Source organism: Rutilus rutilus (genome assembly GCF_951802725.1).
Source record: "Rutilus rutilus genome assembly, chromosome: 21".
Classification (NCBI taxonomy): domain Eukaryota; kingdom Metazoa; phylum Chordata; class Actinopteri; order Cypriniformes; family Leuciscidae; genus Rutilus; species Rutilus rutilus.
Genome location: NC_140226.1, coordinates 958,567 through 975,000, shown reverse-complemented (window position 1 = coordinate 975,000; position 16,434 = coordinate 958,567). Strand labels below are relative to the sequence as shown.

The following is a 16,434-nucleotide window of genomic DNA, read 5'->3' as shown; positions in this document are numbered from 1 at the left end:
TTTTAAACATTGAGGTTTTCATAGCGTAATGGGAACTGTAATGAACCGCTCTTAGCCTATATTCGGTCAGCGGGGTCTCTAAACTAGTGTTGCGGAGCCGTGCGGTGGTCCGCCCATGCCGGTGTCGTGCTGCGGGGCGCTGGGTCCCGGCTCGTCCCCCAGGAGAAGCGTCCCGGGCCCGGTCAGGGCTTGTCTGGGCCAGCCGAGCGCTTCTGACGGGCTGAAGATGCTGCGCTCCTCCTTCAGCCTGGAGGGAGTGGAGGAGCGGGACGAGGAACAGGAGGATGACGGAGAAGACCAGAGGGACGGTGGGATCCCCTTCATCATTAACAGGGGGGGTCTACCCGTGAACCCGGAGACCTGGGAGCAGATGTGGCATCACGTGACCCGCATTCACCCGGATGGAGGAGCGGTGGGCCGGAGGATCCGGGGAACCAGCGACCTGCCCAAGGTAGAGCTCTCACTGACACCAGAACAGCTCAGAACATCCCGGCACTGTTCCGCTGATCCGCATAACACACGCGTAGAGTTCGGAAGCTTGTTTCCAGCATTAAAAGAGGTAATCGTCTCACAGTGAAGAAATCTGCGATATTCGATATGTGATACGATAATGCTTAAAGGAGTAGTTCACGCAAAAATGAAAATGCTGTCCTCATTTACTCTCCCTCATGTTGTTCCAAACCTGTATGACTTTCTTTCTTCTGCTGAACACAAAAGCAGATATTTTGAAGAAAGTCGGTAACCAAACGACTGATGGACCCCATTGACTTCCATAGTAGGAAGGAAAAAACAATACTATGGAAGTCAATGGGGACCAGCAACTGTTTAATTACCAACCTTCTTTAAAATATCTTCTTTTGTGTTCAGCAGAAGAAAGGAAATCATACAGGTTTGGAACAACATGAGGGAGAGTAAATGAGGACAGCATTTTCATTTTTGGGTGAACTATCCCTTTAAAGTGTGTAAAATAAACCTATATTATCTTTAAATATGTTTAAAATTATATAACCTACATACATGTTTCACACTCTTTTATTGACAAGAAAACATCCCTACAGCTTCTGACAGTGAACATCAGTGTTTTACTGTATATCAGAAGTGTTATTTTAACATCAGTGTAAACCACGGGATAACTATAGACCCGATATAGTCCAGCTATGAGAAACTCTATAGCCAAAATAACCTTCAATTTGGTTACATGTCGTTTTTGCCAAAATAATTCACGTGCTTTTCCCAAATCACGGAAGTGACGTCGACATCCGGGTTAGCGGTAGCATTAGCCATCAGGCAAGTGTTATTTAAATAAACTCCTGATGTACTTACAAACTTTCCAATGCCTCGTTTCATGAGTACAGAACCTGTTTGTGCTACTGTAGAAGTTTGGTGCCATTCTGGGCATTATTAGTGGAGTAATTTACCAGATACAGCCTTGGATCCATTAGCGCCTGCACTAAACCATCCGGCTGATATCTCTAAATAAACTCTAACTTTAATAATGTTCGACCAAGGGGAGAAAGGCTTCTGGGGGGTGTTTGGCTCGAGGTCATGGTGCAAACGACCCTAGGTTGATTTTACTCCGAACCATCCCTTTAATGTCTCATTTAGACACTTATCAACTACCTTCTTCTAGGCAAGTAAAAGCTTTAAAACAATCACAAGGGGGTATTAATGATGTATTAATGATGTATTAATGATGTAGAGTAAAACGTGAGAATATCATGAGCTGTTCATCACTTATTTCAGGCATTCGACCAAAAACCCACTGACTTCAGGACGACGGAAGCAGAAGTGATGAAATGCAACTGGTTTACAGTGCACTCTATAGTGGTATCAGTAATGTATCCGCGGTTTATAGACTGGTTTCCATTTGTCCTGCTGACTTCATTCCTTTAGTTCATCCCTTATAGACTGATCGAATCAGACGCATCTAATCAATATCAGTGAGTTGAGCTGCACAGTGACACTGTTCCTGCTCGACTGATATGTACAGCACACAAATACATCCTGAACTCATTCCTATCCACTGACACTGATTGATCAGGCTGGCCTGTTATTGTCCCAGTGTGCTGATGGTGATGTGATTGCTGCTACTCTTCTGTGACTGCAGATTCCAGTACCAAGTGTGCCTACATTCCCGGCCAGCATCAGCGTTCCTCATCGCCTGGAAGCCATTCAGAGATACATCAGGGACTTGCAGTATCCTTTCCCTCCAGCGAACCATCCTCCTGCTCACAGTGAAGCCAGTTTGAGCTTCAAACAAGAACAAAAATCTGTCGATGGGGCCAGAAAAATCAACTTAATTCAAAGGGTTTATTTTTAAACGGTTATTTTTCTGACCCCATTGGCAGATTTTTGTTCTTGTTTGAAGCTCAAACTCACTTCATTTAGATTTTTTTTTTTTCAGAAAGCAAGACTTAATATCTGAAGTCACTTTTGCTTCTCCAGTATCTGAGGAAGAACTTTGTGTTTTGCTTGTATCACAGTGTACAGTGACTTTATGTCCTTCAGTCTGCAGTTTTCATGTAGTTACTGCACGCTGTATGAACTTTATAGCATGTTGACTGATTCCTGACCATAGACTGTAAAAAATATGGACGTAGTGTTCGTGACGTCACCCGCAGGTTTCTGAAGACCGTTTTTGAAGCCTAAAGTGGGCGTGGCCGACCGTCGCCATCTTGGAAGCGCGTCACTCCCGAATTTATTTATTTTTACAGTCAGACAATGAGCTGAGGTAACGTGACGGCTAACAGACAGCAGACAAACGGCTAATGATGACTATTGACCACAGCAGCGGGAATCCACCTGTCACTCAAAAGTGGACACCCTTAATTATGCAGACATTTTAAGGCTTAATATAATTTAAATGGATGAGTTATAAAAAAATTCACCCCCCTCACAGTCGTCATGAAGGGCAAAATAAGCTATATAGACCAAAGCCACTTTTTGCTCCAGGCTGTAAACATGTGTTTTTCTGCTGTAAAGTTGGGCATTTTAACATGGGGGAGATGCAGATTTGACTCACTTCTGCAGCCAGCCTCTAGTGGCCAGTCGATGAATTACCGTTTAATTCACTTCCGTGTTGGTTTCAAGAGAGAGACAGGGAGGTTGCCGCTTGTTCCTGACCAACATGCTCGGTAAAGGTCAGAGGTTGTTGCTAAATTCATATAAAGAAATGATTCCTCCAACAATTTCCTACCAAACTCCAAAAATCATAGAGCAAAAAAGTATAAAATTATAACAGTGCTTAATAGTCCAAGTCATGTGATAGTTTAGTGTGAGAAACAGACTAAAGTGTAATATCATTTGTCCTTGTGTAATGTGTTCAGTTCAAACTCTTGTCAGATCAGATATGATGTTTCCATCCACCTATTCTTTAGGATAATGCATAAAAATACTGAATGGAAATGCTAAGATGCGCATAACTTCTAAAAATAATAAAATAATAATAAAAAACTTCTATATACAAATTCACATTTACATTTATGCATTGTAGCAGACACTTTTATCCAAAGCGACTTAATAAAAGAGGAACAAATGAGATTAGAGAGGGTGATGGAGGGAAGATGATCAGCGAATTATGACTTTGGGTCTATTCCTCTTTCAGAGCTGACTTCAGAAGGCCTGGCACTGGTACATCCCTGTTTTGTGTTTAATTCTATTTTGATATGTATTTTCTGTTCCCATTGCTTCTGTGTTTTACTTCCTGTGTCTGCATTGTTTCCTTAGCTGGCATGTTTATCTCCATAGTTACCCTTGTTTGCTGCTATAGTGATTAATTACCCTCACCTGTCCCGTGTTATCTTGTGTGTGTGTGTGTGTGTGTGTGTGTGTGTGTGTGTGTATATACACATACCCCAGTGTTTGCTGTGTTCTTGGTCAGGTCTTGTCCAGTGATGGCTGTTTTGTTGATATGCTCAGTTTTGTTCCTCCGTGTTTTCAGTTCTGCTCCTGTTCCATGTTTCTCTGATATTTTAAGTTAGTTTGTGTCTTTATCTTTGCACTTGGATCCAGCTCTCCCTAGTTTGCGAGTATGCTCAACGTTACAGGCAGCCTGTTATTAACTGTGATTGTCCTGGAAATTCCTGTGCATCACATTTGATCAGTGACTTCAGCACATTGTCCTGTTGTAGTTGAGCTGCTCACACTGATTTTGACACGATGTATGTCATAGCTATTTGTCATATGATTATTAATATATTTTGTCTAAAGTAATGCCTTTCTCTGCTGTATAGTGCAAATAATTTTAGTTTAGCAGTAGATTCACATTGATGATATATTGTTTTTGACTCTTAACATGGGTTATTGTCTGTAAACTTTATATAGCACATTGTTTGTGTTCTATGCTTAACATCGTCTGTCAGATACAATCACACTGGAACACAGTTCTTTGAGATCAAGAAGAGCCGGCCGCTCACAGCGTAAGTCCAGTCCACACATCTGCTCCTTCTTTTAGAACATCATCCTTGAATTAAAAGCAGAGTCGTGCCGCCGGCCCGCAGCATCAGGTGCCGTTCAGACATTTACTGAGGAAAACTGTTACTTTTCAATTCAATACATGAATTTGAATTTCAGTAGCAAAAAGGATGCAACATTGTAATTTAAGTTTAAGTAGAAATAAAATGGAATAATATAAAAAAAAAAAAAATGTAATTGTCTGAATGAATTAACCATAAACATACACAAAACATATTTCCAGAAACATTAGATATTATTAATGATCAATGTTTGAGATGCCACACATAAACGTTTGTGTTTTAGTTCCTTAAACAAATGAGCTTTTTTAATAAACCTGGAAGAACATGTCAATTTCTAGAATACTCTAATTGACACAATACATTATATAATCAGTAGATTAAAACAATTTTGACCTAATAATAATCAGTGTGGTGGCGGCTTCAATTACTGTTGATTGTTTTGACGGTGTTGAACGTAGTATAGAGAAATATGTCTGAGTCAAAACAAATGTATTATCCGTATCAGGGCATAATGAGTCAAAAATAATGATGTAATTATGTTTTGTTGAATAAGCTCTGAGCAGAAGACAGGAAGTAGCAGAGGACAATATGGCTTTAATAATGACATCAGATAAAGAAAATCTTATTTCACGAAGACTGTTAGAAGCAGTCCGTTACAGCTAATTGTAAATGAGCCAGTTAGACTATATTTCTGTACCTGCACAATATTCATTATTTAATACTAATGATTGTCTGAATGAATTTGAATGTGAGCAGAATAATGCAATCATCAGATGCTTTTACTATAGTTGTTTACTTGCATTCAGACTCTTATTGCATTATTACCTGCAATTTGTTCCTCAGATTAATGGACATTGCCAAGGAAATGACAAGAGAATCTCTACCAATCAAATGTTTGGAAGCCGTTATCCTCGGAATGTATCCTTCCCTTTGGAATTCACTGAAACCTGGATTGAATATATTAACTTTATTAACATAGAAGCATGTACACTGAAACAGTAGAGGACCTAATACAGAGCCTTGTGGCACTCCATAGTCCATACTTCATTCTTCACTCTTTCACACAAACAAAGTGGTAGCAACCAGACAAATAGGATTTAAACCATCTTAATGCTTGTCCAAAAATCTTATATAATTTTCCCAAGGGAATGACATGATCTTTTGTGTCAAAGGAGGCACTAAAATCTGTTAGTACTAGAAGAGAGATGCAACCACTGTCAGATGATAAAAGAAACTTGTAACTCTGACAAGCACAGTCTTTTTACTATGGCCTAAATCCTATTTAAACTCTAAGGCCTGGTTTCACAGACAGGGCTTAGATTAAGCCAGGATTAGGCCTTAGTTCAATTAGGACATTTAAGTAGCTTTTATAAATGTGCCTTAAAAACAGTACTGGTGTGCATCTTGAAAGTGCATATTAAGTGCATATTTTAAGATATGTAAGTGCAAGTTGCTTTCAGTTTAAAACATCTCAAACAAGCATTTTAGTCCGAGTCTAGGCTTAAGTAATGGATGTAGGATGGAGTAATGATGCTGAAAATTCAGTATATAAAATCAGTAAAATTCACTATATATTCACACAGAAAACAGCTGTTTTAAATTGTAATAATATTTTACTATTTTTACTGTATTGTTGATCAAATAAATGCAGCCTTGGTTAGTAGAAGAGACTTATTTTAACAACATTAAAAAAATCTTAATTATTCCAAACGTTTGACCAGTAGTGTATGCACAGATGAATCATACATTTAGAAAACAGATTTCATTTCATGAATGTTTTCCTGTCTGTTGAGTATAACACTTAACGCCACTGGCCTGTCAGTTACCTCACCAACAGCATGCCGAACGTCGAGCGGTTTCCTCTCAGCTTTAAAACACAGTTCTCAGGGAGTCATTTCCGTCACATAGTGCTGGGCGTCCACAGCGGGGGCCGCTTCGGGGCTCTGGGCATCAGCCGGCGCCAGGACCTGATGTACAAACCGCTGGAGTTCAGGACGCTCAGCGACCTCCTGCAGGAGTTCCAGGCGGCCTATCGGGGCTACTGGCACACGCTGTGCAAGGTCAAGATTGGGCATTACGTGTCACATGACCCCCACAGCGTGGAGCAGATCGAGTGGAAGCATTCGGTGCTGGACGTGGACAAGCTGTCCAACGAAGAGCTGAGGAAAGAGCTGGAGAGACACACCCGGGATATGAGACTGAAGGTACGGATGAGGCGCTTGCAGTTAAAGCATATTAAGAGTTAATAAAGAATCATTCCATAAAAGATTTTAAATATATTTATTTGTAGTTCGGAATATGGAATGTCTTTAAAACAGTTATTAAACAAAATCTGAATCATGTCAAGAACATGAAACTTTTAAAAGCATGTGTTAAGAAAATTGTAATGGTAAAAACACTTCATAACAGAAATAAGCAGTTCTTGCCATTCATCATGGCCCCGGATCCCATTGTCTTTAGTAGTCCTAGTTTTGGAATTCCGATCTTAATAATATTGCTGCTTTATAAGCCCTCTCTATGGAGGATCTACAGATAAAGCGTTGTCGGGAAAATTCATTTCGCGTACCAACCCCGAAGTGACAAAATAAAATAAAATTCTGTATCAAAATTCATAAGGAAAGACCAGTACTTTGTTTAGCCCTTAATCGCTGTTAAAAAAGGATAACACTTAAGATGTTTGGGGTCATTTTGACCCCAAACTTTTAAAGAGCGATTGCATAAGGAAATATACATTTTTTAAATGGAAAACTATATATCATTTTTTTTATTTACTTCTCAACTATACATTTATGCTGTGTTTTTGTGGAAATTTGGAAGTTTTTTACCTATTTACTGCACAATTACATAACTAGGCCATAAATTGGCTCATGAAAAAAGATTTTTTAAAGAAAAAATCACTTAAATGATGATCTTAATTAAATCTAAATAGTTTTTGGACATTGCTCTATGTGTTAGGGATAGAATACTGACATCTGCTGGTTTGTGGAAAAACTTTAGACATTATAATTAAAGAAAGAAATTGCAATGACCACATATATCCAATAGAGGGCCATAGAGACTCATTCATTTTCACTTCATTTTTCTTGATACTTAAACTTCTCCTCACAACTTTATGATATATATTTTGTGAATATTTATTTAAACATTTTGAAATACATAAAAAATATGTAGTTTTGTCAGAGTTATAATTTGTTGTTGTTTTCTGATATATTTTGAATTATCTTGCTTTTGCAAATTATTATACATACATTTGCAGTAACATTACAAGTCACCACTATGACATGACTGTAGTGTGTGTGTGTGTGTGTGTGTGTGTGGGGGGGGGGGGGGGGGGGGGGGGGGGGGGGGGGGGGGTTGGCAAGCTTGTTCCATGTTGCATATGTGACATTTTTCAGATTTATGCCAGTTTAGTTGGTTTTATTTGCCAATTTCTATAAAAATGCTCTCTGTTGCAGTGACATACGTGTGTGTTTGTGTGTGTTTGTATGAGATAGAAAGTTCGTTCCACTTTGAGTTTATGCTCTAGGACCAGACCTTTATTTAAATGTAATTTTTTTTAGATTTATGCCAGTTTTGTTTATTTTATTTGCCAATTTCTGTAAAAATGCTTTCTGTTGCAGTCACATACATGTGTGTGTTTGTGTGTGTGTGTGAGTGTGTGTGTATGATATAGAAAGTTCGTTCTACTTTTTATTTATGCTCTAGGACCAGACATTGGTTTATTTGTAAAAAAATTCAGATTTATAATGGATTTAGTTTTATTTTTTTGACAAACAAAATTTAAAAAAGTCATTTTTTGCATTTTCCCATTCATTTTCAATGTGGGGTCATTTTGACCCCAAACAGCTTAAAAGGTACTTTTTTTTTTAAACACCTTTAGAACAACCAAATCAAGCCCAGTTTTTTGTGCATGTTTAGATAGATTATTTAGGAAAAGTCACAGAGTTTCATGCCCCTGAGATGAAGGTAACACTTTTAAAAAATGAAGGAAAAGTCCATTGGGGTCATTTTGACCCCAAACAGCGATTAAGGGTTAGGCTTGGTTTGTAGGAAATTCCAAACCTGCGCACATATATTCAAACGCACATAACTATAGAACCAGTTGTTAATGCGCATGTGAACGCCATCAGCGTTTCTCACAGGTTCGCGTTTAAAGTCTGTGTAGAGAGAATGGTGTCGTCTTAGCGGCCCCTAATTTAATAACTAATGATCGTTGCGACGGAAGCAGTCAATCAAAACTAACTTTAGCTGGAAAATAACTTTATTAAAGAACCGCTATAAAGCCAAAACAATCTCTGTTACCTTAAATTATACGTTTATCTCTGTAAAGCTGCTTTGAAACAATCTACATTGTTAAAAGCGCTATATAAATGAAGATGACTTGACTTGACTAATGATATCTCCTAAAGGTAGCATGTACAGGGTGAACAGCAACGGTCCTAGTACTGAGCCTTGTGGTACGCCAAACTTGTGATCGATGAGACATCTCTTAATTTACTCCTACAAACTGATAATGGTCAGATAAGTATGATTTGAACCATGCTAGTGCAATTCCACTGATGCCAACATAAATTTCGAGTTTATTTAAAAGAATGTTGTGGTCGATGGTGTCAAATGCAGCACTAAGATCCAGTAACGCTAATAGAGAGATACAACCACGATCGGATGATAAGAGCAAATCATTTGTAACTCTCATCTGTTCTTCGGATGAGACGTTAAACCGAGGTCCTGATAATCCTCATAATCTACTAAAATAATGATTTCAGAATAAATCAAGATGTAACATTTATTTGTCAGGTAAAAATGTATTATGCCAATTACACAAGTAAATGATTAAAAGCCCATTCAAAAATAATAAATACATGACATAAATTACTCAAAGATGACTCTAAGCGTAAGCAATGCATTCCTGACAGAGACACACAGTGATGTGTGAGTGTTTTCCAATGGGAAAACAGCACTGTATGTTTTTTTTTTTTCCTGGTTACAGGTTCCCAAAGACTGCTCTGCCACTTCCCATTATATACCCAGACCAGAACAAAAAAGTTATACCAATATTTTTTAGAGTTGTTTTGGGTCAATTCATGTACCCCAGGGGGTAGCACCTGGTTTCGGGGGGAGAGGGGAGATATCTTGAAGAGACATCACCCAAAGAGGAGAACAGGATTCTCTTAAGTTCTCAATCTTTCTCATTATACCAATGACTGCAGTGAAATTAAGACCATTTTACCAATCGCACTGAGACATTTAAAATTTTACCAAACATGAAAAGGAAAAATGTCTCGGTTACGTATGTAACCCTCGTTCCCTGAGTAGGGAACGGAGACGTTATGTCGTGACGACGAATGGGGCTTCGCTTAGAAAGCCTCTCACCTTCGAGAATACAAAACAAGCCAATGGCAAGAAATTGCCATGGGTCTGTGGCATAGTGTAACTCCGCCCCACCTCATGGGTATATAAGGAAGTACGCTGTCAACATGTAGTTATGTTTTCTCACTGAGGAGCCGAGACTGAACTCCGGCGCTCCAGCAGTACAGCGGAAGTGGCAGGGAGACGTAACGTCTCCTTTCCCTACTCAGGGAACGAGGGGTTACATACGTACGTTACATACCTTTCGTAGTCCCTACGAGTTACGCCGTGACGACGAATGGGGTTCCCAGTCTAATAACGCTACCTCGGCTGTCTTCCAGTGCCCTGCGTAAGTCTGAGATACCTGTCGTGAGACTAGCACAGACGAAGGACTCCTACTTAACACAGGAATACCAAGGTACACTGGGAAGCATATCTCAGTGGAAATATGCAATCAGTGCCAGCCCGAAGAAGGGGGGGGACTTACAGAATACACATATGACCCGGAGGGTTGCATATGGAGTATCACTGGGGTGTCCAGTCGCAGTTGGAATATTTCAACCCCAGGGGTGGCAAGGTTGCTTGCCAAGGGAAAGACACATGCTCAGAGAGGCTTACAGTGGAAATACACATGTGGGGGAACCATGCACATGGAGGCACCTAGCCAAGTGCGAAAGCTGCCGGAGGCATAACTCTGGCGTTGACGTCAACAGTGCTGGAGGAAACTCAAGGCTTATTAGGCTCACCTGAGGAAAATAATCGCACATATCCAGTCCGTGGAGTGGAATGGCGAGCAAGCGAAGACACCTGAGCGGGTCCTAGTACCGGCTGGTTGAAGCGAGTACATGAGAAGAAACTGGCTCCACTCGGAGATTGTAGAATCTCGCGAATGTATTAGGTGTCGCCCAGCCTGCAGCTCTGCAGATGTCTCTTAGCGAGGTGCCATGCCCTAGAGCCCAAGAGGAAGCCACACTCCGGGTGGAATGGGCCGTCACACCAAGGGGACACGGTCGACCTTGCTGCTGGTATGCCAAAGCAATGGCGTCCACTATCCAGTGAGACAACTTTGCTTGGAGAGAGCCTTTCCCTTCAGCTTCCCACCATAACAGACGAAGAGCTGGTCTGAGGTCCTGAAACACTGCCTTCTGTCAACGTAAGCACGGAGGTTGCGTACAGTGCTATGGTTGGGTCTGCTTCGTCCGAGGGCAGCGCTTGCAGGTTCACCACCTGATCTCGTAAGGGAGTGGTGGGAACCTTGGGCACATATCCAGGCCGGAGTCTCAGGATCATGTGAGAAGCATGTCCATTGCACATAGCACCCCAGCCCGTGGTGGAGGTATCTGTTGAGACAACAACATGCCTGGAAACTCGTTCTAAGGGCACTCCGGCCCTTAGAAAGCTAAGGTTCGACCACGGGGTGAAGGTCTGACGACAGGTCGGAGTAACTGGTACTCGGAGCGTGCCGTGTTGCCATGCCCACCTCGGGACTCGATCATGAAGCCAGTGCTGAAGTGGTCTCATATGAAGCAGTCCGAGCGGTGTAACTGCGGATGCCATATGCCCCAGGAGCCTCTGAAATAACTCCAGTGGAACCGCACTCTTGCCCTTAAACTGTCTCAGGCAAGCCAGCAGTGATTGCGCGCACTTGCTCATAAGCTGCGGGCACATGGCGACCGAGTCAATTTCTATACCGAGAAAAGAGATCCTCTGCACGGGGCAAAGTTTGCTCTTCTCCCGGTTGACCCGAAGGCCCAGACGGGCTAGGTGCCGGAGCACTAGGTCCCTGTGTTACAGATTTAAACACACAGATCTTCAGAATCCTGTATGAACTATGAAGCTGTGATGTTGCTCAAGTATCTAAAACAGTTAAACCTCACCTGAAAAACAGCCCGTACTAATGGTGATGATGAAACATCTGTACTTTAACCCTATAAAGACACACATCCTCTAAATGATCAACATGATCTGATAAACCACGAAATCTCCTCCATAAAACTAAGTTATTTAAAATTTTGTCTTATTAAGACATATTATTGGCAGATGTTGATATTTATATGCATTTTATGTCAATATCTGCTATACTGCTATAAAGAATTGATTCACATTACAAGCATCAGAATTTCATCTCACTTTTTGACCAAATATCAGCATCTGCACCAAACTGCATACTTTTGCTCAGATTAAGCCTCTGAATAAAATTAAGCCATTTATCCTTCTTATTCCCACTATGTCAGACTATATGAGACATAAAGGCCTAATGTACCAAATATTATACTTGACCAAAAAATTGTTAGTTTCAATAATCTGTTCCATTTTTTTCTGATATTGCTGTTTTGTTTCAGATCGGTAAAGCCGCTCCTCCGTCGCCCTCTAGAGACCGGAGGAAGGATGTGGGATCTCCTCTGAGGAACCCGGGCAGCCCGATGCGCAAGAACAACCAGAGCGACAGACGGTACCTACAGATCATTCACTGCACACCAACAGAAACACTAGCTGTTCTAACACTAGGTGGCGCTGTTTACACAGGTCGTCGGTGGAGAAGAGAGCGGGGCCTGCGGCGGATCTGAACGGATACCAGATCAGGGTGTGAGAGATTCGACATGAAGAGGATCGTGTGCTCACTCACTCACACCTCAAACCATTAGAAACATTGCATCATATTTATATTCATTTCACATTTAATCTGTAAATACAGTGCACTTAACCTTTACCTCTACTAGTAGACTAATGTACAGGCTAGTCTGTAGTGCCTTTGATCAGAAAAAAATTATTCTCTTCCTTGTTTTTCAGCACAAATATCTAAACATCCTTAAATCAAGATAAATTACTATAAATTTACTGGAGAAGCAAAATTACTGAAGATTTTAAGTCTTGTTTAATGAAAAATGTATCAAAATGAAGTTAGTTTGTGCTTAAAAAAAAAAAAAGATTAATTATTTGCTCTTTAAATATTTTTTTTTTCTGACTGCAATGGCAGATATTTGTTCTTCTTTTAAGCAAAAACAGAAACCAAGACTTGATTTAGCTTCTCCAGTAAATGTATCTTTAAGAATGTTCAGATATTTGTGCTGAAAACCAGACAGAAACACTGAGGAAGAACATCATTATTTTCCAATGATATGATAATATGAGCATGTAAATCAGCAGACAGGGTTCAGGGGTTCTTCAGTGAATGCAGCACTCGCCCCTTTGGGTTTTTAGGTTTTATATATTTTTTTTAACTCTTGAAAGACTTGCTTAGTTACTCATGACGAGTAACATATGAAGTCAACATGAAATGATAACTGACTAAATTCACATTGCTGCTCTTATTAAGAATGTTTCACCAGTGCACAATATGCTAGAGAAATAAATGTTTGTCTTCAAAATTATTCATCAAAATGTAATAACTTGCTCCATTTCTGAACTTCTTTCTCTTTCAACTGATGTCATCAGACCGCCTGTAAGTCGCCTGTTTTCTGTTAAACAAGGCATTTGAGTGGAGAAATAATGAGTTGTGGATGTGAAGATCATTTCATATTGACTTTATTTGAGCGACAGTCTGTTTCATGAGATGAGATTCTCCTACAGAACACATGCACTCACACACTCAGACACACACACTCGCACACACGCACTCACTCTCACACACGCACTCACTCTCTCTCACACACACACACACACACACACACACATTGAAGCCAAATGTACATCTGATGATGCTGGTGCTGTTAAATCTTCCCGTCGTCTGTCTCACGTTCTCATGATGCATTAGAAACGTTGTTCCCTGAGAAGGGTACGAGACGCTGCATCGAAGACAACACTGGGGAACGCCTCCAGTGTGACAGCGTCTGAAGCACGTGTGGAACTAGTCCCATCTTGATTGGTGTTCATGATGTCATGATGGCATTCATGGAAGCTACAAATGGGAGCCGGCACACAACAGTGTTAGCTTCTGATAGGTCGAAGCAAGTCGTTCTCAGGCACTCAGGAGGTGTGCCAAAGGGACACAGTGTTTCTTTTCCTTCTCAGGGAACAAGGGTTACAGTCGTAACCCGAGACATTCCCTTTCAAGAGAATTTGCATTGCGTCGAAGACGACACTTTGGGGAACAAAATACCCACTGCACCACACTGACTATTGCCTGTCCTGGTGTGAAGCTTGTCGGGCACAGCTCAGGACGAAAGGCCTTGAGAACCCGGCGTGGAGGGCAGATCCAAGCTGTAGTATCTAATGAAGGTATCACAGACCTCTTGAAGGGAAAACCCCAATAGCAGGGCTTTAGAGGACGCCGCTCCTCTAGTCGAGTGGGCTCTATTCAGGAGAGGCAAGGGCATACTGCGTGCCTCATACACTGAAGAAAAAGCCTTTGCAATCCTCCTGCTAATAGTCTGCTTAGAGGCAGGGGAACCCTTCTTAGGAGACCCAAAGCACACAAGTAGATAGTCTGACTATCTCCAACCCAAGGACCCATGTACGTAGGCCTCTAGGGCCCGGACAGGGCATAGATGGTGTAGCTTTTTTTTAATCAGCTGAAACATGTGGTGGAGGATGAAAGGCCTGAAGGATAACAGACCATGCCACATTCAATGGCACATTGGGCACGTAGCCTGGCCTGGGGTGGAGAGTGGCCTTATGGTCCCAGGAGCGAAGTCTAGGCAAGAGGGTGCAACAGATAGAGCCTCAGGTCCACAACTCTTTTAAGGGACGTTATAGCTATCAGGAAGGCCAATTTAAAAGAAAGAAACTTCGCAGACACTTCGTCAATGGGTTTGAAGCATGCCATGGATTACCCCTCAAGATACACTGCCAGGTCCCAAATGGGAACCCTAGATTGGACGACAGACATCATCCTCCTAGCACCACGAAGGAAACAAATGATAAGTTGGTGTTTCCCCAACAGGGCATGCTTAAAGGCGTGGGGAAGGCTGCTATGGCCACCACATAGACCTCAAGTGTGGATGGGGAAAGACCAACAGAGAAACGGCTTTAGAGGAACTCCAGCACTGAAGCCACTGGGAAGTTTACTGGTTTCAACTGGCGTTCTCTGCACCAAAAAGTTTAACACATTTCACTTCAAAGCATAAAGTTTCCTTGTGGAGGGAGCTCTAGAGTTCAAGCTGTTCACAACAACCTTGATTAAGAGGCCAGTACTTAGGAGTCCCCTTCAGGGGCCAGACCCATAGCTTCCACAGCTCCGGCCTGGGGTAGTATACTGAACCCCTCGGCCTGAGAGAGAAGGTCCTTTCTGATGGGGATCTTTCATGGTGGGGCTGCTAGGAGCACTATGATGTCTGAAAAATTGTCTGACCCTCTCTAGAACTCCTGGGTGCAGAGCAATAGGGGGAAATGCGTACAGGCGGCACCTCGGCCACGTCTGTACCATGGCATCCAACCCCAGAGGAGCTGGATGCATGAGTGAAAACCAAAATGGACAGTGAGTGTTCTCATGAGAGGCGAACAGATCTACTTCCGCTTGGCCGAACTTCCTCCAGATTAACTCCACCGTCTCAGGGTGGAGTCTCCATTCCCCAGGCCTCAGTCTGCTGCCTCGACAGGATGTCTGCTCTCAGATTTTCATCCACGGGAATGAACGTTGCTCTGAGTGAGAGTAGTTTGCCCTGGGATCACAGAAAATCCTGATGCACCAGTCTGCACAGAGGACACAACCTCAGATCCCCCTGCTGATTTATGAAGGAGACCATAGACGTATTGTCTGTTCGAATTAAAACATGATGGCCCCTGAGGTCTGGGAGGAAGTGCCTCAGCCATCATCTCCAGGCAATTGTTACTTTGATAATTCTGAATGGATTTCCCCTCTGGAAAAAAACCCTGGTCCTGAGCCACCACTGCAGGGGGCGCGTGTACAGCTGGCGAATAGGTATTATGTTGGACGCTGCTGCCAGGTGACCCAGCAGGTGACTCTGAAAGTGTTTAACAGTGATGGTTTGGCCTTGCCTGATGTTGGTGACTGTTGTCAAGATAGTCTCTATATAAGCAGGAGACAGCTGTGCCAGCATTGCAGATGAGTCCCACACTACCCCCAGGAATGTAGTTCTCTGCTGGGGAGAATGAACTTTACTTGACATTGAGACTCAACCCCAAGCATATGGGGTACATCTCGGTGACGAATCGCCATATCCTCCGACTCGGCTAAGATGAACCAGTCATCGATATAGTTGAGTATGTAAACGCTCTGAAGCCTCAGTGGAGCTAGAGCAGGATCCATACATTTTGTGAAGGTGCGAGGGGATAATGCTAGGCCAAACGGAATAACCTGGTATTGGTACGCTTTTCCCCTGAAAGCGAACCTCAGGAACTTCCTGTGTTGAGGAAGAATCAATATATGGAAATAACACATCCTTGAGATCTATTGTGACTAACCAGTCCTCGGACCTGATCTGACTCACAATGATTGGGTTAGTTAACATTTCGAACCGACACCCGAGAGGGAACAATAGAGTTTGCAGCTGAGAGCCGAGAAAGGGCAGAGGCCGTTTCAAACTTGTCAGCCAACTCCATATGTGATCCGAATGATTGTAAACGCTGCTTTCTTCTTCTTTTTTTCTCAATAGATATAATGCTTTGCACAGTATGGGACAAACAACCCCAAATAAGACTGACAAGGGCA

At 42.0% G+C, this 16,434-nt stretch overlaps 1 protein-coding gene across 1 annotated transcript in view; it reads left to right on the top strand.

Annotated features, from left to right (window-relative positions):
• Positions 1-12,969, top strand: part of vash1 (vasohibin 1) — a 12,970-nt gene extending 1 nt beyond the window's left edge. The window contains exons 1-7 of the mRNA XM_084392906.1: positions 1-451; positions 2,108-2,196; positions 4,362-4,418; positions 5,319-5,393; positions 6,298-6,679; positions 12,167-12,276; positions 12,351-12,969. The exon at positions 1-451 is cut by the window's left edge and continues 1 nt beyond it. Coding sequence (XP_084249032.1) covers positions 116-451; positions 2,108-2,196; positions 4,362-4,418; positions 5,319-5,393; positions 6,298-6,679; positions 12,167-12,276; positions 12,351-12,414 — 1,113 coding nt within the window. The 5' untranslated portion in view covers positions 1-115 and the 3' untranslated portion in view covers positions 12,415-12,969. The remainder of the gene's footprint in view (positions 452-2,107; positions 2,197-4,361; positions 4,419-5,318; positions 5,394-6,297; positions 6,680-12,166; positions 12,277-12,350) is intronic.
• The last annotated feature ends 3,465 nt before the right edge of the window (positions 12,970-16,434 follow it).